Raw genomic sequence first — 26008 nt, 5'->3', positions numbered from 1 at the left:
AACAGGTGTGTTGGAAAGGGGAAAAAAGTTTTGGTCCGTGGATTTGGTGGTTAAGCAACTGTAACATTTGCTGAAGAAACAACATCTGTTACAGTGGGACTGGCAGATTTGGATAAAGTGGTATATAATCTGTGACCGCTATATAACGAAAATTAATAAGAAAAGAAAGAGAAAGGTATATATCCCCATCAGCAGTCAGTGTCCACTGTGCTCCCAGTTGGAAAAGGAGAGGTTGGCAACTTGAAGGTTTGGTGGAGGATACAGAGCTGTGTGGCTATGAAACAAATAGTAGCCTGAACCGAGTTAGACGCCATTCGGATCTGGAGACTGTGAGCCCTGTTAGCGTCACAGGGTCCACATGCCCACCCAGCCCAGGAACTCCCTGTTAACAACACAGGGGCCATTGAGTACGCTGACCGTGTGCGTAGGGGCCACACCTGTGGACAGCAGGCGCATCAGCAGCAGCAGGCCTGTTAATGCCACTGGGCTGCACAAGCAGGACTGTTAGGACAGGAGCTGGTCTTAACCGTTCTGCGTTACCAACTGTGGTGGTGGCCTGCATCCACCACCCGATCCCTGCCTACCTCTGGCCTAAAGCCGCAATGGGTTCAACACATGGAGGTGTGCTCTTTCGGAGCATAATAGAAGACTGCGCACCTCCTTGTTGGCTCCAGCCCCTTTTATAACCTGGGTCCGCCCCAAACCAGGGTGAACCACAATGCACCTCCTGGAGACAAAAGTAGAGTGACACGTCATGAGTGGCATAACTAGCGTCCTATTTGGAAACGCAACTTCAATGATGACCTCATGGCTGCCATGACCCAAACACCTCACCAGTCATCGTCTGAGCATCAATAATGCGGTGACAAGTCATAGGTGTGGGCCTCTGCAAGCCATTTGGGAGGACACCTGATGCCCTGTGGTCTATATGGGACCCCCACATCAGGGCCAGGGCCAAAGAGTTCATTACCGGACCTAGTCTCTGATGCAGGAAGTGCCTGAGCATGCTCAGTAGCATGAAATACAGTCTCTGAAAAAAGACTATCAGCTTTAGCATGGTGTCTATGCCCAAAACAGGACTTAGACCCGGCACGGAATGCAAGCACCTGTGCAAAGAGGCTTTTCACACTTAGTGTGGGAGCATGCGCTGTATCCCGAAATGAAAACTTAGCGTCAGGAATGGCACAGTCAGGCTGAGCATACTCACTAGGCGAAACACTGTAATTATGCTGCAGCTGGGGTACATCGGCACACGCATGCGCACTAGCTGCCTCTCCACACTTAGACGTGGAGGGGAAATTTGTCTTGGAGATGCTGTCTATGAACAGAAGGAAAAGCTAAAGGAAGCCTGACTTTCTATCCCTCCGAATTATGAAATGCAGCAATGAATTCCATGAGTTTGCTATAACATTAGCGTAGCAAAATGTGCATGAGGGTGTGATGTAGAGGTGCTAGAAATAGCTTGTCACCAGTGGGGCACTAATGGAATACAACAGCCAGTTCTATGATGCCACAAAATGGCAGTATTTTGTGCTATTATTATAGCTTATTAAAAACAGAGCACGAGGTTGTCATGCAGAGGTGCTGCACATAGATTTGCAGTAGTGTGAATTGACAAAAGTACAATAGCCACGTTTAGGATACAACTAGGTACAGTGAATGTTTGCTAGTAAAATTGCTTAGTTTAAAAAAGTTGTAGTGTGCAATGCAGGCAGACGTGCTATGCAAATGTCTTTGCACTAGTGGGACTATAGCAAAGTCCAATAGCCACGTATAGGATGCCACTAGGTACACTGAGTGTGTGCTAGTATAATGGCTTCGTTATAATTAGTTGGAGTGTGCAACGCAGGCAGATGCGCTCTGCAAATGTCTTGGCACTAGTGGGACTATAGCAAAGTCCAATAGCCACGTATAGGATGCCACTAGGTACACTGTGTGTTTGCTAGTATAATGGATGAGTTTAAAAAAGTTAGAGTGTGCAATGCAGGCAGACGTGCTGCAAATAACGTTCCAATACTGTGAATTGACAAAAGTACAATAGCCACGTTTAGGATACAACTAGGTACAGTGACTGTTTGCTAGTATAATGGCTGAGTTTAAAAAAGTTAGAGTGTGCAATGCAGGCAGACGTGCTGCAAATAACGTTCCAATACTGTGAATTGACAAAAGTACAATAGCCACGTTTAGGATACAACTAGGTACAGTGACTGTTTGCTAGTATAATGGCTGAGTTTAAAAAAGATAGAGTGTGCAATGCAGGCAGACGTGCTGCAAATAACGTTCCAATACTGTGAATTGACAAAAGTACAATAGCCACGTTTAGGATGCCACTAGGTACACTGACTGTTTGCTAGTATAATGGCTGAGTTTAAAAAAGTTAGAGTGTGCAATGCAGGCAGACGTGCTGCAAATAACGTTCCAATACTGTGAATTGACAAAAGTACAATAGCCACGTTTAGGATACAACTAGGTACAGTGACTGTTTGCTAGTATAATGGCTGAGTTTAAAAAAGTTAGAGTGTGCAATGCAGGCAGACGTGCTGCAAATAACGTTCCAATACTGTGAATTGACAAAAGTACAATAGCCACGTTTAGGATGCCACTAGGTACAGTGAGTGTTTGCTAGTATAATGGCTGAGTTTAAAAAAGTTAGAGTGTGCAATGCAGGCAGACGTGCTGCAAATAACGTTCCAATACTGTGAATTGACAAAAGTCCAATAGCCACGTTTAGGATGCCACTAGGTACACTGACTGTTTGCTAGTATAATGGCTGAGTTTAAAAAAGTTAGAGTGTGCAATGCAGGCAGACGTGCTGCAAATAACGTTCCAATACTGTGAATTGATAAAAGTACAATAGCCACGTTTAGGATGCCACTAGGTACACTGACTGTTTGCTAGTATAATGGCTGAGTTTAAAAAAGTTAGAGTGTGCAATGCAGGCAGACGTGCTGCAAATAACGTTCCAATACTGTGAATTGACAAAAGTACAATAGCCACGTTTAGGATACAACTAGGTACAGTGAGTGTTTGCTAGTATAATGGCTGAGTTTAAAAAAGTTAGAGTGTGCAATGCAGGCAGACGTGCTGCAAATAACGTTCCAATACTGTGAATTGACAAAAGTACAATAGCCACGTTTAGGATGCCACTAGGTACAGTGAGTGTTTGCTAGTATAATGGCTGAGTTTAAAAAAGTTAGAGTGTGCAATGCAGGCAGACGTGCTGCAAATAACGTTCCAATACTGTGAATTGACAAAAGTACAATAGCCACGTTTAGGATACAACTAGGTACAGTGAGTGTTTGCTAGTATAATGGCTGAGTTTAAAAAAGTTAGAGTGTGCAATGCAGGCAGACGTGCTGCAAATAACGTTCCAATACTGTGAATTGACAAAAGTACAATAGCCACGTTTAGGATACAACTAGGTACAGTGAGTGTTTGCTAGTATAATGGCTGAGTTTAAAAAAGTTAGAGTGTGCAATGCAGGCAGACGTGCTGCAAATAACGTTCCAATACTGTGAATTGACAAAAGTACAATAGCCACGTTTAGGATGCCACTAGGTACACTGACTGTTTGCTAGTATAATGGCTGAGTTTAAAAAAGTTAGAGTGTGCAATGCAGGCAGACGTGCTGCAAATAACGTTCCAATACTGTGAATTGACAAAAGTACAATAGCCACGTATAGGATGCCACTAGGTACACTGACTGTTTGCTAGTATAATGGCTGAGTTTAAAAAAGTTAGAGTGTGCAATGCAGGCAGACGTGCTGCAAATAACGTTCCAATACTGTGAATTGACAAAAGTACAATAGCCACGTTTAGGATGCCACTAGGTACACTGACTGTTTGCTAGTATAATGGCTGAGTTTAAAAAACTTGGAGTGTGCAATGCAGGCAGATGTGCTCTGCAAATGTCTTGGCACTAGTGGGACTATAGCAAAGTCCAATAGCCACGTATAGGATGCCACTAGGTACACTGAGTGTGTGCTAGTATAATGGCTTCGTTATAATTAGTTGGAGTGTGCAACGCAGGCAGATGCGCTCTGCAAATGTCTTGGCACTAGTGGGACTATAGCAAAGTCCAATAGCCACGTATAGGATGCCACTAGGTACACTGAGTGTTTGCTAGTATAATGGCTTCGTTATAATTAGTTGGAGTGTGCAACGCAGGCAGATGCGCTCTGCAAATGTCTTGGCACTAGTGGGACTATAGCAAAGTCCAATAGCCACGTATAGGATGCCACTAGGTACACTGAGTGTTTGCTAGTATAATGGCTTCGTTATAATTAGTTGGAGTGTGCAACGCAGGCAGATGCGCTCTGCAAATGTCTTGGCCCTAGTGGGACTATAGCAAAGTCCAATAGCCACGTATAGGATGCCACTAGGTACACTGAGTGTTTGCTAGTATAATGGCTTAGTTATAATGAGTTGGAGTGTGCAACGCAGGCAGATGCGCTCTGCAAATGTCTTGGCACTAGTGGGACTATAGCAAAGTCCAATAGCCACGTATAGGATGCCACTAGGTACACTGAGTGTTTGCTAGTATAATGGCTTAGTTATAATGAGTTGGAGTGTGCAACGCAGGCAGATGCGCTCTGCAAATGTCTTGGCACTAGTGGGACTATAGCAAAGTCCAATAGCCACGTATAGGATGCCACTAGGTACACTGAGTGTTTGCTAGTATAATGGCTTCGTTATAATTTGTTGGAGTGTGCAACGCAGGCAGATGCGCTCTGCAAATGTCTTGGCACTAGTGGGACTATAGCAAAGTCCAATAGCCACGTATAGGATGCCACTAGGTACACTGAGTGTTTGCTAGTATAATGGCTTCGTTATAATTAGTTGGAGTGTGCAACGCAGGCAGATGCGCTCTGCAAATGTCTTGGCACTAGTGGGACTATAGCAAAGTCAAATAGCCACGTATAGGATGCCACTAGGTACACTGAGTGTTTGCTAGTATAATGGCTGAGTTTAAAAAACTTGGAGTGTGCAATGCAGGCAGATGTGCTCTGCTAATGTCTTTGCACTAGTGGGACTATAGCAAAGTCCAATAGCCACGTATAGGATGCCACTAGGTACACTGAGTGTTTGCTAGTATAATTGCTTAGTTTAAAAAAGTTGGAGTGTGCAATGCAGGCAGATGTGCTCTGCAAATGTCTTTGCACTAGTGGGACTATAGCAAAGTCCAATAGCCACGTATAGGATGCCACTAGGTACACTGAGTGTGTGCTAGTATAATGGCTTCGTTATAATTAGTTGGAGTGTGCAACGCAGGCAGATGCGCTCTGCAAATGTCTTGGCACTAGTGGGACTATAGCAAAGTCCAATAGCCACGTATAGGATGCCACTAGGTACACTGAGTGTTTGCTAGTATAATGGCTTCGTTATAATTTGTTGGAGTGTGCAACGCAGGCAGTTGCGCTCTGCAAATGTCTTGGCACAAGTGGGACTATAGCAAAGTCCAATAGCCACGTATAGGATGCCACTAGGTACACTGAGTGTTTGCTAGTATAATGGCTTCGTTATAATTAGTTGGAGTGTGAAACGCAGGCAGATGCGCTCTGCAAATGTCTTGGCCCTAGTGGGACTATAGCAAAGTCCAATAGCCACGTATAGGATGCCACTAGGTACACTGTGTGTTTGCTAGTATAATGGCTGAGTTTAAAAAACTTGGAGTGTGCAATGCAGGCAGATGTGCTCTGCTAATGTCTTTGCACTAGTGGGACTATAGCAAAGTCCAATAGCCACGTATAGGATGCCACTAGGTACACTGAGTGTGTGCTAGTATAATGGCTTAGTTATAATTCGTTGGAGTGTGCAACGCAGGCAGACGTGCTGCAAATGTCTTGGCACTAGTGGGACTATAGCAAAGTCCAATAGCCACGTATAGGATGCCACTAGGTACACTGAGTGTTTGCTAGTATAATGGCTTCGTTATAATTTGTTGGAGTGTGCAACGCAGGCAGATGCGCTCTGCAAATGTCTTGGCCCTAGTGGGACTATAGCAAAGTCCAATAGCCACGTATAGGATGCCACTAGGTACACTGAGTGTTTGCTAGTATAATGGCTGAGTTTAAAAAACTTGGAGTGTGCAATGCAGGCAGATGTGCTCTGCTAATGTCTTTGCACTAGTGGGACTATAGCAAAGTCCAATAGCCACGTATAGGATGCCACTAGGTACACTGAGTGTTTGCTAGTAAAATTGCTTAGTTTAAAAAACTTGGAGTGTGCAATGCAGGCAGATGTGCTCTGCTAATGTCTTTGCACTAGTGGGACTATAGCAAAGTCCAATAGCCACAGATAGGATGCCACTAGGTACACTGAGTGTTTGCTAGTATAATGGCTTACTTAGAATGAGTTGGAGTGTGCAGAGGACAAGAGGGTACAGTGGCAGGATTGTGGTGCTCTGGGTAGAGGAATGGAAGCCTGCCTTTCTATTCCCTCCTAATGGTGAAATGCAGGGAGGAAATCCCTGACCTGGGCTACACAGACGCTGTTGCTGTTTGCAGGACCTGTCACCTATGGCTCTCTGACCCTGCCGGTACGAGCCCTTAAAAGGACTGCTAGAATGTGCTCTCCCTAAGCTGTCTAACGCTGTGTATGCAGCGCATACAGCTGTATCGGCGATAGGACAAAGGACGGAACTGCGACAGTGATGTCTGACACCAAAGACGCAGAAGGCAGATAATGGCGATCGTGAAGAAAATGTCCGGTTTTATAATGCAGGGACATGTGACATGGACATCCTATCACACATGCCGTTGCTTCTCTGCCTCAAAGTCCACTTAGGTGTGTGTGTGTCTGTGATTGGCTGACATGCTGGCCAGCCCCACAAGACGCGCGCGCTTAGGGAAGGAAGACAAGAAAAAAAAAAAAAAAAATGGCGATCGCCATTATAGAAACAGCAGTGATCTGAAGGCGCTGTTCACGCACACTATACACTGAAATGTGATAATAGTTTGATTCACAGAGTGACTTACACTATTACAGCAGAAACCAAGCTAAGATTTAGCTGTTTTTTGGCTGCTAGAACCGTTCTCGAACGTTTCTAGAACTATCGAGCTTTTGCAAAAAGCTCGAGTTCTAGTTCGATCTAGAACATGCCCCAAAATCACTCGAGCCTAGAACTGGAGAACCACGAACCACGAACCGCGCTCAACTCTAATGATGAGATGCAGATACCAGATTGGGATGACAACTTAAATATTCGGTCAGGGCAAGAAGAGGCTTGGTCTGAGGGTGAGGGGAGTGCAAACACAACAATTGATGAGGAAGTTCTAGATCCCACCTACTGTCAACCCACAGTCAGGCACTCGAGGAGGTCAACAGAGGCGGTGGAGGAGGATGCAACCGACGACGAAGTTACCTTGCGCCTTCCTGGACAGAGTTGGAGCACTGGTAGCACGTCTACAACTGCATCCTCAGCCACCACTCTGCCTCTGAGCACTAGTCGGGGGGACACAGCAGGTCGCATGCCCTCTAAGCCTTGCCTAGCCTGGTCCTTTTTTGACATAGCAAAAGATCGCCCAAATTATGTGATTTGTAAAATTTGTCATGATTCTGTTAGTAGAGGGCAAAATCTCAGCAGTTTGACAACTTCTTCCATGAATCGTCACATGAATAAATATCATATGTCCCAGTGGGAAGCTCACAGTGCTGCAATGCGGCCTAGCGGAGCGAACCATCCACCGCCTGCCCCTTCTAGTGCATCCGCGCGCTCTTCATCTTCTAGGACTGTGGGGACAGCTGTCACACCTGGTTTTCCATGCACAACTTCCACCACTGTAACCGCAACAGGTAGTTTGCTTGGTAGGTCGTCAGTTGGTTTGGAAGGGGAAACAACTGCGTGTGTACAGCTCTCTCAGACATCGATAGCACCAACGTTGGATGAAGGCAACATCATGTCTACGCCTGCACTTTCCTCACAAACCTGTATTTTTCCAGGGACACCCTAATCAACACCGTCTACACACAGCAGCCAGATCTCTGTCCCTCAGATGTGGACAAATAAAAGGCCATTTCCTGCGACCCATGACAAAGCTAAGAGGTTGACTTTATCCCTCTGTAAGCTCTTGGCTACCGAAATGCTGCCTTTCCGCCTGGTGGACACACAGTATTTTAGAGACCTTATGACTGTCGCTATGCCCCAGTACCAGATGCCCAGTCGCCACTACTTCTCTAAGAAAGGTGTGCCCGCGCTACACCAGCATGTCGCACACAACATCACCGCTTCCTTGAGAAACTCTGTGTGTGAACGGGTGCATTTCACCACCGATACTTGGACCAGTAAGCATGGACAGGGACGTTACATGTCGCTGACTGGGCACTGGATAACTATGGTGATAGATGGTGAAGGGTCTGCTGCACAAGTCTTGCCATCCCCACGACTTATGTGTCAATCCTCTGTCTGTCCAAGTTCCGCCACTGCTTCTGCCTCCTCCACCTCATCTGAGTCCTCCACCTCCACCCCAAGCCTGCCTGGTCAGGCCACCAGCGTTCTCACTGCGCAGAAGGAATCACGCACCCCTCATTACTATGCTGGCAGCAGAGCGCAACGGCATCAGGCGGTCTTTAGCTTGACATGTCTTGGAAATAGGAGTCACACAGCGGCTGAGTTGTGGCAGCTCTGGAGACTGAGTTTAATAAATGGTTGTCTCCACTCAACCTGCAGCCTGGTAAGGCCATGTGGGACAATGCTGCAAACCTGGGTGCGGCCCTTCGCCTGGGCAAGGTGACACACGTGCCTTGTATGACTCTCGTGTTGAACCTTGTTGTCCAGCAATTTTTAACACACTATCCCGGCCTAGATGGCCTTCTGACCAGGGCACGAAAACTGTCTGCTCCCTTCCGCCGTTCAACCGCCGCAGCTGAGCGACTTGCATCGCTCCAGTAGTCTTTCGGCCTGCCGGTTCATCGCCTGAAATGCGATGTGGCGACACGCTGGAATTCAACTCTCCGCATGTTACAGCGAATGTGGCAGCACCGCCGAGCCCTGGTGCAATACGTCATGACGTATAGCCTGGGCCAACGAGATGCAGAGGTGGGGCAGATCACCCTGATGGAGTGGTCTCAGATCAAGGACCTATGCACCCTTCTGCACAGTTTCGACATGGCGATGAATATGTTTAGCGCTGACAATGCCATTATCAGCATGACAATTCCAGTCATTTACATGCTGGAGCACACGCTAAACACTATTCAGAGTCAGGGGGTGGGACAACAGGAAGGGGAGGAACTACAGGAGGATTCATATGCGCAAGACACAACAACATCACCAAGGTCCAGACGTTCATCATCACCAACGCGGCAGGCATGGGACCATGGGGGACAAGGATCAACAAGGGCGCATGGTAGCAGGCGAAATGTTGAGGAAGGTGCAGGAGAACATGAAGAAATGGAGGACGAACTGTCCATGGATATGGAAAACTCAGCGGATGAGGGAGACCTTGGTCTAATTTCAGTTGAAAGAGGTTGGGGGGAGATGTCAGAGGAAGAAAGAACGGTTAGCACCTCTATGCCACAAACACTGCGTGGACTTGGTCCGCATGGCTGTGCAAGACACATGAGTGCCTTCTTGCTGCACTACCTCCAACATGACACTCATATTGTCAAAATTAGAAGTGATGATGACTACTGGCTTGCCACACTATTAGATCCCCGGTACAAGTCCAAATTTTGTGACATAATTCCAGCCATAGAAAGGGACGCACATATGCAGGAGTATCAGCAGAAGCTGTTACTCGATCTTAGCTCGGCTTTTCCACCAAACAACCGTGCAGGTGCAGGGAGTGAATCTCCCAGTTGTAACTTGACAAACATGGGATGGTCTCGTCATCTTCAACAGTCTACCCGTACCAGTAGCACCGTATCTGGTGCTGGTAACAGCAATTTTATTGAATCTTTTCATAATTTTTTTAGACTGTCCTTTGCAAGGCCACCAGAGACAACAAGTCTGACACATAGTCAATGGCTGGAGAGGATGATACAGGAGTATCTCCAAATGAACATCGATGCCATGACTTTGCAAATGGAGCCTTGCTCATTTTGGGCTTCAAATCTTGAAAAATGGCCAGAGCTCTCAACTTACGCCTTGGAGATTTTGTCGTGTCGAGCTGCCAGCATTGTCTCTGAACGTGTCTTCAGTGCTGCTGGGTGTGTGCTGACAGATAAGCGCACGTGTCTGTCCAGTGACAATGTGGACAGACTACCGTTCATCAAAACGAACAAGTCATGGATCCACAAGGAATTTACTACCCCTGTGTCATCCTGGGGAGAGTAAATGCTTGTGGATTTTGAATGTGCTTGATGCAAATCTAGCTTTGAAGTGTACAACTAGGGCACAAGTGCTGCCACTGAAGGGTTGGGTGTCTGTGTGGCCCAATTTTTGGAAAAAAGGGAGACTCCGCTTGGAGTAACCCTTGCTTACATTGTTTTTAAAAATGATCCAAGATGAACATATCTGGGATCAGGAAAGACTTTGCTACCTACCCCGGTGTCCTCCTGGGGACGGTTAAGTATGGCGTATTTTTGATTGTGCTTGATGCAAATCTACCTGTGAAGTGTACAACTAGGGCACAAGTGCTGCCACTGAAGGGGTGGGTGTCTGTGTGGCCCAATTTTTGGAAAAAAGGGAGACTCCGCTTGGAGTAACCCTTGCTTACATTGTTTTTAAAAATGATCCAAGATGAACAGATCTGGGATCAGGAAAGACTTTGCTACCTACCCCGGTGTCCTCCTGGGAACGGTTAAGTATGGCGTATTTTTGATTGTGCTTGATGCAAATCTATCTGTGAAGTGTACAACTAGGGCACAAGTGCTGCCACTGAAGGGATGGGTGTCTGTGTGGCCCAATTTTTTGAAAAACGGATACCCGCTTTGAGTAACCCTTGCTTACATTGCTTTTAAAAATGATCCAAGATGAACAGATCTGGGATCAGGAAAGACTTTGCTACCTACCCCGGTGTCTTCCTGGGGATGGTTAAGTATGGCGTATTTTTGAATGTGCTTGATGCAAATCTACCTGTGAAGTGTACAACTGGGGCACAAGTGTTACCACTGAAGGGGTGAGTGTCTGTGTGGCCCAATTTTTGGAAAAAAGGGAGACTCCGCTTGGAGTAACCCTTGCTTGCTGTGTTTTTTAAAAGGAGCCAAGATGAACAAGTCATGGTTCAGCAAAGACTTTGCTACCTACCCCGAGGTCATCCTGGAAACGGTTAAGTATGGCGTATTTTTGATTGTGCTTGATGCAAATCTAGCTGTGAAGTGTACAACTGGGGCACAAGTGCTGCCACTGAAGGGGTGAGTGTCTGTGTGGCCCAATTTTTGGAAAAAAGGGAGACTCCGCTTGGAGAAACCCTTGCTTGCTATGTTTTTTAAAAGGAGCCAAGATGAACAAGTCATGGTTCAGCAAAGACTTTGCTACCTACCCCGGGGTCATCCTGGGAATGGTTAAGTATGGCGTATTTTTGATTGTGCTTGATGCAAATCTACCTGTGAAGTGTACAACTAGGGCACAAGTGCTGCCACTGAAGGGGTGGGTGTCTCTGTGGCCCAATTTTTGGAAAAAAGGGATACTCCGCTTGGAGTAACCCTTGCTTACATTGTTTTTAAAAATGATCCAAGATGAACAGATCTGGGATCAGGAAGACTTTGCTACATACCCCAGTGTCCTCCTGGGGACGGTTAAGTATGGCGTATTTTTGAATGTGCTTGATGCAAATCTACCTGTGAAGTGTACAACTGGGGCACAAGTGCTGCCACTGAAGGGGTGAGTGTCTGTGTGGCCCAATTTTTGGAAAAAAGGGAGACTCCGCTTGGAGTAACCCTTGCTTGCTGTGTTTTTTAAAAGGAGCCAAGATGAACAAGTCATGGTTCAGCAAAGACTTTGCTACCTACCCCGGGGTCATCCTGGAAACGGTTAAGTATGGCGTATTTTTGATTGTGCTTGATGCAAATCTACCTGTGAAGTGTATAACTAGGGCACAAGTGCTGCCACTGAAGGGGTGGGTGTGTGTGTGGCCCAATTTTTTGAAAAAAGGGAGTCTCTGCTTGGAGTAACCCTTGCTTACATTGTTTTTAAAAATGATCCAAGATGAACAGATCTGGGATCAGGAAGACTTTGCTACATACCCCGGTGTCCTCCTGGGGACGGTTAAGTATGGCGTATTTTTGATTGTGCTTGATGCAAATCTACCTGTGAAGTGTACAACTAGGGCACAAGTGCTGCCACTGAAGGGGTAGGTGTCTGTGTGGCCCAATTTTTGGAAAAAAGGGAGACTCCGCTTGGAGTAACCCTTGCTTACATTGTTTTTGAAAATGATCCAAGATGAACAGATCCTGGATCAGGAAAGACTTTGCTACCTACCCCGGTGTCCTCCTGGGGACGGTTAAGTATGGCGTATTTTTGATTGTGCTTGATGCAAATCTACCTGTGAAGTGTACAACTAGGGCACAAGTGCTGCCACTGAAGGGGTGGGTGTCTGTGTGGCCCAATTTTTGGAAAAAAAGGGAGACTCCGCTTGGAGTAACCCTTGCTTACATTGTTTTTAAAAATGATCCAAGATGAACAGATCTGGGATCAGGAAAGACTTTGCTACCTACCCCGGTGTCCTCCTGGGGACGGTTAAGTATGGCGTATTTTTGAATGTGCTTGATGCAAATCTACCTGTGAAGTGTACAACTGGGGCACAAGTGCTGCCACTGAAGGGGTGAGTGTCTGGGTGGCCCAATTTTTGGAAAAAAGGGAGACTCCGCTTGGAGTAACCCTTGCTTACATTGTTTTTAAAAATGATCCAAGATGAACAGATCTGGGATCAGGAAAGACTTTGCTACCTACCCCGGGGTCATCCTGGAAACGGTTAAGTATGGCGTATTTTTGACTATCAACCGAGCCACTGCACACCGCCCCAGTTTAAATATCACATTCTGTCTCAGCGTGTGATGAAATCGCCGCCCATCCGGTCACATGATCGCAATCAGATGCTACCACGTCATATTGTTTACGCTGGTTACTATGGCGCCGGATCGCGACGCTCGGCATTGACACCGCCTCCCAGATCACATGACCGCAATTGAGCCACAATCACGTCATGAGAGTTTGTGCTGGTTGCTATGGCGCCGGGTTACGCCGCCCGGCACCCATACCGCCTCACAGATCACATGATCGCAATTGAGCCAGAGAACGTCATGAAAGTTTGTGCGATTGCCATGGCGCCAGTTGACGCTGCAATGCACTATCCCTACCCCCTAAGTCACATGTCAGTGACTGGGTGAGCCACGTTATGGTATTGACGCTTATTATAGCAGCACACGCCATCTTATCTTAAATATTTTACACAGCGTCACCCGACCGTTAGCCGCTTTATTATCATGTACAACACTAAAGCACTATATCGGTGTATATCAAAAAAGAACAGCAACATTATATCAAAATCAACTTCCATGCAACCAAATGATTATAAAGCCATATACAGGAGGAGCTATCTCCCTCCTACAGATCCATTCCATGCTATGCCTACTCTGAAGGGATGCTACAAATGTAGCAGTTGTGTAGCCTGCAATTCCATTACTGTAGGTAAAAAATTTGTGAGCCAGGTAACCAAGAGGGAATATGATATCCGGTCCTTCATAAATTGTAAAAAGCAGGGTGTAATATACAAGGCAACTTGCATCTGTAATTTGGAGTATGTGGGTAAGACTCGTAGAGAACTGAGGCGACGGATTGGAGAACATTTGAGGGACATCAGGCTTAATAACGACACGCCACTGGCTAGGCATATAAATAGTTGGTTTGCACATTTTCTTCCAGCATGTTCTTGTGGGCTATGGGTCCAATTGCTTGGTGGGACCTGAAATTGGATATGTCATATATTGACTATATGATGTGGTCATGCTAACTGGTAAGTTTTGCTTACATTGGTAGTCATGATTGAATGGCCGACATGCTGATGTTTACCTTGTATATTTGTTACAGCATGCCATGCAAAAGGCAGGTTCATACCTTATGGGACCTTATAGGATTTGAATTACCTGAGACTCCCCTGATGAGTTTTTTTCCTGAACGAAACGCGTTGGGAGGGACATCCGATCTTATATAGGGGTATTTAATTGACCCCAGTGATTTAAGGAATGGCACCCATATGAATTGGTGAGACAAATCCGTTTTACTAGAATAAAATGAGGTAAGACTAATTTGTTGCTTTACTGATCAGTGGACTTTAATCTAAGTGGCACTTATGACTATGGTCACAAAAGTCCTTTTACAGTCGCGGTATTAGTCGATTTGCTTTTGGCCTATACATATCCTATGACGTAACAGGAGGGCCATGCACACTGTTTCTGTGTTTGTGGTTATTGTTTGTCCTTTGTGATTAAATATCACTTTTTAGTGGATTTATTATAAGTTACATTTTAAAAATTATTTTTCCGGAGTAAGTGAAAGATTGCTACCCATTATCTCAAAAAAATTTTTGCTCAGTGGCTAATTATAAATAGACTATCTCTGCCACAGCCATCCATGCTCTTTCCACCATTAACCTGTCATGATAGCCATCAACACGTGTGTCCCATAGCTCTGGATGCCTCTCTACTTCTCCAATCAGCCTCTCTGTATCGATTCTGGGTGCCATACTCAGTACCTGTGTTGTTCTCTGTGCTCAAAGTTCCCCTGCAGTGAGAGGACAGGTGCCCAGCTGCTGTCTGGCGTGCAAATGAGACAGGAAATGTATGTTTGTCGCCAGAATTAATGGCCTACAATTGACCTAATAGATTGGTAACAAGTGTTTCAAATTTTGTGATGAAATACGGACACGGACGATACGTGCTGAACACGGACATACTCCGTGTGCGGTCCGTGCAGGCACGGACCCATAGACTAAAGCGGGTCCGTGCCTGCGTGTTGCCGGCAAAAAACGGACATGTCGTCCGTGTTGAAAAGCGCACACACGTACTTACGACACGGACACACGTTCCGTGTGATTTTACGTACGTGTGCCATCTTCCATTGAATAACATGGGTCTCCGTGTGTACATGTCTCCGGTACGTGCAAATACGTACCGCACACGTACAAATTACATGGATGTGTGTTGCAGGTCTAAAAGGCAGTTAAAGATGACACATTTCATTTGTATTTTAGTAAAAAAAAAATTAATCTTTTACATTTTAAAATAAGTAAAAAAGGAAAATGGGCCAATGCAAAAGTTTTTGCACCCTGCATGGTTAGTACATAGTATCACCCCCTTTGGCAAGTATCACATCTTGTAAACACTTTTTTTTAGTCAGCCAAGAGACTTTCAATTCTTGTTTGATGGATTTTCATCCATTCTTCCTTTGAAAAGTTCTCCAGTTCTGTGAGATTCCTGGGTCGTCTTGCATGCACTGCTCTTTTGAGCACACAGAGGTATTCTATTGTGGATTTTGACGTCTGTTTAGGGTCCATTTGCAGAAGTCATCCTCTTTTTCAGCTTCTGCTTTATTGCACATGGTGTTATGTTTGAATCAAGAATTTGTTGAAATTTCATTGAATCCTTTCTTTCCAATACCTGTGAATTGTTCCCACTGCCATTGACTGCAACACAACCACAAAGCATTGCCGAGATATTATTTTCCTGAAATTCAGTGCCCTTAACTTTGATCATTGTGGCCAAATAGTTCTATTTTAATCTCATCGGTCCATAGGACTTGTTTCCAAAATGCATCAGCTTGTTTAGATGTGTTTTTGCATACTTCTGGTGCAGAATTTTATAGTGAGGACGCAGGAGAGGTTTTCTTCTGATGAGTCTTCCATGAAGGCCACATTTGTGCAGGTGTCTCTGAACAGTAGAACAATTTACCACAACTCCAGAGTCTGTTAGATCTTCCTCAAGGTCTTTTGCAGTCAAACAGGGTGTTGTGATTTGCCTCTCTAGCAATCCCACAAGCAGAAAATAGAAAATTTGCTTGGTCTTTCAGACATTATCTGGACCTCCACTCTTCCTCTTCGTATGATGTCCCTCACAGCTCCCTTCAGTATGATGTCACCACTGTTCTTCTATACACAATATGATACCCCACAGTTCCCCTATACATAGGTTGTTGTCCCCTCTGATCCTCCAAAACACAGTATAATGACCCCCACAGTAGCCACCACATTGTATAATGACTCTCACAGCAATGCCCACACTGTGTAATGGACCCCACTGTGTATAATTGGCCTCACACTGTACAACTGCCCCATAGTAGTCCCCACACTGTATGAGTGCCCCCACAGTAGTTCTCATACTGTATGATTGACCCCACAGTAACTGCCAAACTGTAAAATGGCCCCTATATCAGCTCCCACACACTGTATTGGCCTACACAGTTGCCCTTATACTGTGATGACTCCCACAGGATCCCCCAGACTGTATAATAGTCTCTGCATTAGCCCCCACAATGTATAATGGCCCCACATTATATAATGGCCCTACACCTTATGAGGGCTCCACATTGTATGAGGACCACCCCACATTAGTCACTACAATGTTTGAGTTTGGGCCCCCACACAGTATGAATGCTCTCCACACAGCATAAGATCCTCCACAGTCACACTAAGAGTTTTATTCAAAATAAAAAAAATATCATATACTCACCTAATCCAGGATCCTGACATGTCCACTGGCAAAGCGCAGGCGTACCAACATATTGGTGTAATCACGACAGAAAACAGTGTCCCGACACTGTGCCTCGACCATTGCATCACCGTGCCATTCTGAAGACTGCAAGCTTGAAGAGACCAGCAGTCTACAGAAGAGTGGTATTGCAGGATGATCATGTCTCCCTGTTCTACTGCAGAGCTTAACTATTTTTAAGAGTGGTGGTAGCTCTGAGTGGGCCCCTTCGAGCAATGGGCTGGCTCTGATGGCTATGCTACTTACTGGTCACATCGGTAGTCTGTGGCTTCCAGAGAAAAGCTCTACGAACCTGCTACTTTCAGTCACCCCGGTTGTCTCCTAGGTCCACTGTGACATTATGCATTCATCATAGCACAGCGATGATCTCAAACTGAACCTATAGACCAGAAAAAGCAACTGGTATGCAGGACTCCCATTTAGAGATCAAGGATAACTGACGTGATACATAAACCCTTACCCTCTGAATTAATTCACCCATTCCTACTCCTAATTAATCCAATTTGAATGTGAATTATTTTAACTTTTTTTTACATAAATTGTTCACTATGTTTGCTTTTGTTTCATTAGAAAATGAGCCATTTTTTAATTCAGATTGTGTTAAATGTATGTTTTAGGCCCCCTTCACACGTCCGTGATACACGTGCGTGTTTGGTCCGTTTCCGTATATACCGGAGACACGGCCAAACGTGCACCAATGTTAATCTATGATTGTGGTCACACGTCCGTTATTTCATTATGTCCGTGTGTGCGTGTCCGTGATCCGTATGTGTTTGCGTTTGGCACGGATGCATGTCCGTTATCTGCACGGAGCACGCACACGTGGACACAATGAAAGTCTATGGGTATGTGCACACACGTTAGTAAACACGTATGCATATACCTATAGTCCGTGTCCGTTTGGTGTTTTTATTTCTAGTGATGTCGGCTATTCTTTCTATTTCTGTGTATGTCGGTCAATCTCCCTGAGTCCGTCGGTCAGTCTCTCTGTCTCTCTGTCGGTCTCTCTGTCTGTCTGTCCCTCTCTCACAGTCTGTCGGTCAGTTTCCCCCCCTCTCTCATACTTACCGTTCCCCGATCTCCGGCGCAGCGCTGCACGGCATTCACACTGCTGCGGCGGCTTTTACTATTTTGAAAAAGCCGGCCGCCCATTAAACAATCTCGTATTCCCTGCTTTCCCCGCCCACCGGCGCCTATGATTGGTTACAGTGAGACACGCCCCCACGCTGAGTGACAGGTGTCACACTGCACCCAATCACAGCAGCCGGTGGGCGTGTCTATACTGTGCAGTAAAATAAATAAATAAATAATTAAAAAAAAACGGCGTGCGGTTCCCCCCAATTTTAATGCCAGCCAGATAAAGCCATACGGCTGAAGGCTGGTATTCTCAGGATGGGGAGCGCCACATTATGGGGAGCCCCCCACCCTAACAATATCAGTCAGCAGCCGCCCAGAATTGCCGCATACATTATATGCGACAGTTCTGGGGCTGTACCCGGCTCTTCCCGATTTGCCCTGGTGCCGTTGGCAAATCGGGGTAATAAGGAGTTATTGGCAGCCCATAGCTGCCAATAAGTCCTAGATTAATCATGTCAGGCGTCTCCCCGAGACACCTTCCATGATTAATCTGTAAGTGACAGTAAAAAAACACACACACCCGAAAAAAATCCTTTATTAGAAATAAAAAACACAAACAAATTCCCTCATTACCAATTTATTAACCCCGACAAACCCTCCATGTCCGGCGTACTCCACGGACCTCCAGCGTCGCGTCCAGCTCTGCTGCATGGAGCTGACAGGAGCAGCAGAAGACACCGCCGCTCCGGTCACCTCCACACAGCAAATGAGGTGAGTAGCGCGATCAGCTGCTGTCACTGAGGTTACCCGCGGCCACCGCTGGATCCAGCGGTGGCCGCGAGTTACCTGACTGACAGCAGCTGATCGCGCTACTCACCTCATTTGCTGTGTGGAGGTGACCGGAGCGGCGGTGTCTTCTGCTGCTCCTGTCAGCTCCATGCAGCAGAGCTGGACGCGACGCTGGAGGTCCGTGGAGTACGCCGGACATGGAGGGTTTGTCGGGGTTAATAAATTGGTAATGAGGGAATTTGTGTGTGTTTTTTATTTCAAATAAAGGATTTTTTCGGGTGTGTGTGTTTTTTTGCTGTCACTTACAGATTAATCATGGAGGGTGTCTCATAGACGCCTGACATGATTAATCTAGGACTTATTGGCAGCTATGGGCTGCCAATAACTCCTTATTACCCCGATTTGCCAACGGCACCAGGGCAAATCGGGAAGAGCCGGGTACAGCCCCAGAACTGTCGCATATAATGTATGCGGCAATTCTGGGCGGCTGCTGACTGATATTGTTAGGGTGGGGGGCTCCCCATAACGTGGAGCTCCCCATCCTGAGAATACCAGCCTTCAGCCGTATGGCTTTATCTGGCTGGCATTAAAATTGGGGGGAACCGCACGCCGTTTTTTTTTAATTATTTATTTATTTATTTTACTGCACAGTATAGACACGCCCACCGGCTGCTGTGATTGGGTGCAGTGTGACACCTGTCACTCAGCGTGGGGGCGTGTCTCACTGTAACCAATCATAGGCGCCGGTGGGCGGGGAAAGCAGGGAATAGGAGATTGTTTAATGAGCGGCCGGCTTTTTCAAAATAGTAAAAGCCGCCGCAGCCGTGTGAATGCCGTGCAGCGCTGCGTCGGAGATCGAGGAACGGTGAGTATGAGAGAGGGGGGGAAACTTCAGTCAATCGGGGGATTAGCGGTCACCGGTGAATCCTTCACAGGTGACCGCTAATCAGTACTCGACACAGACAGAGCCGCGGTATGAGGATGAAGTCGGGTGAAGTTCACCCGAGTTCATTCTCATCGCGCAACTCTGTCTGCTGTCAGCCGACATTTATAAACGACATTGTGCATCACACACACGGACATTACACACGGACATTACACGTACACATACACGTTAATTCCACACGCACACACGGACGTTCTGCACACAAACACGGCTAGCATACGCAATTCACACAGGTGCCACACGGACCATAAAAACGGACACAAAAACGGGACACGGACCCGAAAAACGGCCCGTAACACACGTGCGTGTTTTTCACGGACGTATGAAGGGGGCCTTAAACATATTTGTCAATTATGGAGTATAAGCAGGAGATATGACATTATCTACTGTGATTGGTGTATCTTTTGTTATCAACTGTATATTGATATGTCTCCTGCTATCATAATCCTGCCTCTGATGATAAGGAGTCTGCTGAAAACTCTTCCTGAAAGGAAAGGAAGTATGAGTCTAAACTAGCCCCAGTAATTGCAAGATTACTGATTTTGTTGTTAATATAATTTGTGAAATATAAAAGCAATGACAATTTTTTTATACATGTAACACAAACTCTTCATTAAGCAGTGGGTTATTTTCTGATGACAGATTCCATTTAAAGTTACATTCACAATTCTGCATTTCCAATGTAGCAAAATAAACATTGAAGGGAAACTACCTCTGCAAAATCAGGTATTTATAGGGCATGTGATCCAATGCTGCATTCTGTGTTGTGAGACAACCATTACAAACATTAGGTCTACCTTATAACTTGTAAAAAGATAGTGAGTTATATCATGCAATAAGAAAAAGGGAAGCATTTTATCAGGTATGGGTATATATGTAATATAATAATAATAATAATAATATTTATATAAGCTGTTAATTCCACAGCACTTTACATACAATGGCAACACTGTCCCCATTGGCTGGAAACTGGAGAAAACCCACGCAAACACGAGGAGAACATACAAACTCCTTGCAGATGTTGTTTCTTGGTGGGACTTGAACCCAGGACCCCAGCGCTGCAAGACTGCAATGCTAACCACTGAGCCACCGTGCTGTAGTATTCTTTTTTAGCAAATGTATTGTAATTCTGCTCATTTGTAGGCTTTAGTTAATGCCAATAGGGTTTATATAATAGGTCAACTGATCCACCACAGTTACTCCATGCTGGCATGATATCAAATGTTTGTAAGATTAGCTCAGATATAGTCACCACATTAAAGAAAATGATTAATATTAAAGTGTGTACTTATTTTCTGCTGACCATAGTGATCAGATATGATGAGTCACGTTGTTACTTTCCATTGCTTATCACAGGAGAACAGAAATCCAACTTTTCAGATACATAATTCAGGACAGATTCACATTTACTATTTCTGTATAGGCAGAAATTAAGATTAGAAATATTATTTAGATATTATAGTACTGATTTACTGAAGCAGCCAATTCCCAGTACTGAGGAACAGCCTTGTCAAAACAAAGGTCTACTTGGCCGCACTAATTCCAGCAATCATACAATATTGAGAACTTCTTAATTCTGAGTAGTATGTTGATTCCACAGACATTAGACCACTTTGTCAAGACAATTTGTCTATTTACGATACCACATTGCAACCAAAAAGATTTCTGGTTGCCATGGTTACCAAATCGTGTTGATGAAGTGGGTCTATATAACACATTGACCTATTGGTTGCGGATCAATAAACCACTCAGAAGGAAGAAGTACTTGAGATTTCATGAGTATTGAAAGCAGCGTGGCCAAGTGAACCCTTGTTTTGACAAGCCTATGTTTTATGCCTACTGTGGACCACTAAGTTGACCGAGAGAAGGTTTTTTTCAACAGTTTCAACATAATTTTAGGTTTTTATAAGTGTTATGTGTTCTATACAACACCAAAATTTGAGCAAGGAAATTGAAGGGGACTGTTGGTTGACATCCCATACCCACCAGTCCCAGGGATGGTGTTGCCCTGTGAAGCGCCTCTATTTGATTTTTCATAAATTGAATTCCCAATACTAAAAGGGCATTTAGACTGCAAGATAATCATGAATGAGTGGATTAAAAACACTTTTATTCTTGAAGTTTAAACAGTCTGCTGATCATACGATGAACAAGCAAAGCACTTATTCATTGGGTAAAATTATATTTTACACAGCATAAAAGATCATTGTTCTCGACAGTGCATCATCCCATATAAACAAGACTTGCACTTCTGAGAACCACGTGAAGTTATATGCACTGAGCAATCAGGTATAGATCACTCAGTGAGCATCATTTACTATGGTCTTTCTGTGTAAACAGGCATTCAAATGACCACAGATTGGTTAAAGTTTGCCAATCAGTTGTAACATGCCATCAGTCGGATCATGTAAACGGACCCTTAGCCATTATTGTACTGTATGTCTTCCTTTGTTGTAACACATTGCATTGTTTGTTGATCTTGTCTTCATTCTACTGTCTCACTCATTTCATGCTTTCTTTCTTCATTTTTCCCTGTCTTGTTTGTTTCTCCCATCCATTTGCTTACATTTCACCTTTACCATCTGCTCTTTGATGAGGGAAGCTGCCAAAAGTTTTCTACAGAAAGGTAAGGGATCTAAGTTTGTTCCCCTTAGGGAAACAAAAAATATTATCTGACTATAAGAATATATGTGTAATAATACGATAGACAATAGATAGACAACTAGGAGTTTTCATTCACTATTTTCTGTATATTAGGGAGAAATTTTCTTTTTTAGATGCACGAGAATGCGGATTCAAATTGCACAAAAACTGGCATATATGCATTGTATTCATTAAATGATTTTCCTAACTTTTTTCACAAGACTCTAGAGAGTTGTGACTTTGCACAAAATGTTGTGGTATATTGGAAATCAGGCATAATATAGGGTTGGGAAGTGTGGTTTAATATGTGACATCGTGCAGCAAAGTTGCAAAATTGTGGCACAAAGTAAGTCAATGAATAGACCAATACCTCCAAGGAGAATAAAGCAAGTGTGAATAGGCGCAAGTTGCAACGACTGCATAATACACAAATAAGAAGATACAGCAGAACTCTCTAAGCACCAAGATATATACAAACATTCAACATATAAAATTTGAATTGCACTACTGCTATATGAAATATACTTATAAAAATGAAGGTACTTAGCTCGTAAATTGGTCAATTCATGAGAGCCCGTAAATTGGTCAATTCATGAGAGCCCATCAGCCATGGCAAGGCTTCCATCCTTGACAGAACCCTAGATTAATATTATTACTCTACTGGGCTAAAAACCTACACATTTATGGGCAGGTAGGATCCAGCATTAATGATCAGCACAAGTGATTGGAAGATCACAACTTTAAGAGGTACTTTGTGTCGCGGGCGGAGGTGACGCGCTCGCCACGCTCGGGTCCGGGGCTTCTGCTGCTGCTGCTCGGTGGCTCAAGCTGTAGGCCAGACCCAGGGACTCGAGCAGCGCTCCTCGCCCGTGAGTGAAAAGGGGTGGTATGTTTAGGGAGATTGTTCGCGACGCCACCCACGAGACGTGGTGATGATGGCACCACCGCTGCTGGTAACGGGGTTCCCGGGAGAGATGGTAGGGTGCAGCTGAGATGTTGTCCCCTCCGTGGGTAGGGGGGTTGGTGTTCCCGGGGCCCGGTGATGTAACGGGGAGGCTGGATGGCTGGGGTGCAGGGACTGCGCGGAGCGGTGCCGGACGGCACTGGTGTACTCGGTTGTTGGGGAACCCCTGGGGTTCCTGTCACACTCAGATTTGACTATTGACGGCGGCTCCAAGCCTGGTCGGGGTCCGATGGCCCTGCCTATGTGTGCTTAGCTTCACTCCACTCCCCGGTTCGGTACCGGCAGGCCAACGTCTGACCCCGGTCCTACGGCTCCGCAGAGTTCCGCTAACTCCTGCAGACGGCCACCACCGTCTGCCAACCTTGCTGTCAGTGCGTGGGCTCCTACCCAGGCACACGCAGTTTCTCCGACCTCCTACTTTTACCTCCCAGACTCAACTGTCACTTTTCCCGCTTCCAGGCCTGTGAACTCCTCGGTGGGTGGGGCCAACCGCCTGACTCTGCCCCACCTGGTGTGGACATCAGACCCTGGAGGGAGGCAACAAGGATTTTTGATTGACTGTTGTAACTGTCTAGGGTGGGGGGTATGTATGTTGGTATGTATGTGACTACCTGGCTAGTCCAAGGCGTCACACTCCCCCTTGGTAAAATGTAGACCGTCCGCGGGCTGCCCGTCCATCACCGGTTTTATTTTTCTAACTGCAAAAGATAAATAACATTTAACATATTAAACATTTAACGGAAGGTACAGTGCTTTAACGTTTCAAACATTTTTATTAAAACGGACGGGTTCACGGTCATCCGCTCCCCCACCCAAATAACCTGATCCTTGATGCTGCACCTAAGAAACGGGCAGCATCCCTTTACCCCAGTTCTGGTCCAGGTTACCCGAGCGGGAACGGGTACGGTGTCTCGCACGCGGCTGTCACTTCAGGGGACCCCCCGTCCAGGGGGACCCCTGACCCCCGGAGGATGGCTACCGGTCCTGGTGGTGGCCGGGCCCCAGCCTGCTCTGCTGTGGGCCCTTCCTCCAATCTCCCTCTCCGGAGGCGGCACGGACGGAAACCAGCCCACCAAACTATTTACAAACCCACAAGTTCGTGGGTGGTCTGCCAGTTCTCGGCCATATTCATGAGCAGTTTCTCATGTGGGCGGTAAAACACATAGGGTCCCTCCGGGGACAACTTGCTGGCAACGGTCGGAATAATCACGGTAGACAATCAGGTGAAACTCGGTTTGATTTGTGTTCATTCATTCAGCTATTTACACAATTAACATATGACACCCCTAGATGGTAGTTTCCCTGTACCTAAGTGGGAGCCGACCTAGGTTGGGGCATGTGGACCTTCTGGGCTCAATATCATCAGTGGAGGGCAAGGGTACGGAGGATACAGTCAGTTCCGCTTCCCTTATGGCAGGCATGGCAAGTGGAGACCCAAGGGGAGGGGGTATAGGTGCATCCCTGGGCGCTTTTGTTTGAGCGTCTCACTGGCGGGCGTTTCCGTCTCCATTTCTTCCACGTGTTGTGGGAACAATATCACCGGAACAATCACCGCACCGTTTTGCATAGGCCAGTCTGCTGGAAAATCGCCCATCACTGTGTGGATCACCTTCTTCCCCTTTTCCCCACTCGGCGTAGAAACCGGAACTTCGTTTGTCACTCTCAAGGGGTGAGGACATTTCTTCAGGTGGTCCCTGGAAACCGTAGTGGCAGTCCTCCCCTTGTTGCGACTGATCAGATAAGCCTTCTCATTCTCCCATTTAGTGGGCTGTATGACATATGGGGTCCTTTCCCACTGGTCATCCATCTTATGGGTCCGTCTCTTCCGCTTCAGCACGACATCTCCCGGCTCAAAGGGGATGGCTGACGCTCGCTTATTGAAGCGTTGCGCTTCTTTCTCTCGGCTCTGACCGAGATTCTTCTCCACATACTCCTGGACTTGTCGGTATTGGATTTACCGCCGAGTGTTACGGGGGAACCGGCAGATTAGGACCAGGGGTATATATCCCAATCGCCAGTCGGGGCCCACCATGCTCCAGATGGTAATGGAGCTGCTGGCACCCTGTGGGTTAGACGGAGACTATAGAGCTGAATGGCTCTGAGATAACTCAAGGAACCGGTCACGTGTGTAGGGACACGTCAGACCAGACGACAACCCAGTTAGCGTTTCGGTGGAGCGGACGCTACTCCGACCACGTGTGTAATAACACGCCAGGCCGGATGGTAACCAGTAAGCGTTGACCGAGAAGACCGCTGCGACAGCGCCCTGTCGGCCACGTGTGTAAGACACGTCAGGCCGAGCGGTCCTCCGATTAGCGTTTCTGGCCACCACTCAACTGGCCACGTGTGTAAAGGACACGTCAGACCAGGTAGTCACACCAGTAGCATTTGACTGGGAAGCTGAGGAGGATAATAGGGTTCACACACCCAATACAGGAACACCCTGTTAACTTCACAGGGGTTCTGGGGTGCGCTGTCCGTGCGCGTAGAGGGCACAACCGGACAGGTGGCGCAGCAGGTACACTGTCCGTGTACGTAGAGGGCACTCTCGGACAGGTGACGCGACAGGTATTCTGTCCTTGTGCATAGGAGGCACAACTGAACAGGTGACGCAGCAGCCGCAGCCCAGTTAACGCCACTGGACTGCTCTAGCACAACAGGAACGGTAGCAAGGAAGCACAGCGTCTGACCCTCATGTGCTGAGCCACGAATCTTGGCGTGACAAGCACCGTTCGCCTAGCCCTACCTACCGCTTCCAACAAGGCTTATGCCACCAAAAACTCTAAATGAAGACTGCGCACCTCCATGTTGTTTCCAGCCCCTTTTATAACCTGGGTCCGCCCCAAACCCAGGGTGGAACCACCAAGGTCCAATAGCAGAGTGCCATGTCATCAGTGACGTCACATGCGACCTATCCGGAACCGCCACGTCATTGATGACCTCAT

General features: G+C 46.2%; 1 protein-coding gene across 2 annotated transcripts in view; it reads left to right on the top strand.

Annotated features, from left to right (window-relative positions):
- DOC2B (double C2 domain beta) overlaps positions 1–26008 on the top strand; it is a 1333838-nt gene that overhangs the window by 583222 nt on the left and 724608 nt on the right. Inside the window, exon 3 of one of the 2 annotated variants that reach the window (XM_075334206.1) lies at positions 22059–22082. The exons of the other annotated variant lie outside the window; for it this stretch is intronic. Within the exon in view, the coding sequence (XP_075190321.1) occupies positions 22059–22082 (24 nt within the window). The remainder of the gene's footprint in view (positions 1–22058; positions 22083–26008) is intronic. 2 annotated transcript variants of the gene reach the window in all.

Source organism: Anomaloglossus baeobatrachus, chromosome 2, assembly GCF_048569485.1.
Source record: "Anomaloglossus baeobatrachus isolate aAnoBae1 chromosome 2, aAnoBae1.hap1, whole genome shotgun sequence".
Classification (NCBI taxonomy): domain Eukaryota; kingdom Metazoa; phylum Chordata; class Amphibia; order Anura; family Aromobatidae; genus Anomaloglossus; species Anomaloglossus baeobatrachus.
Note: the sequence above shows the minus strand (reverse complement) of the source record. Positions and strands in the feature narration are given on the sequence as shown.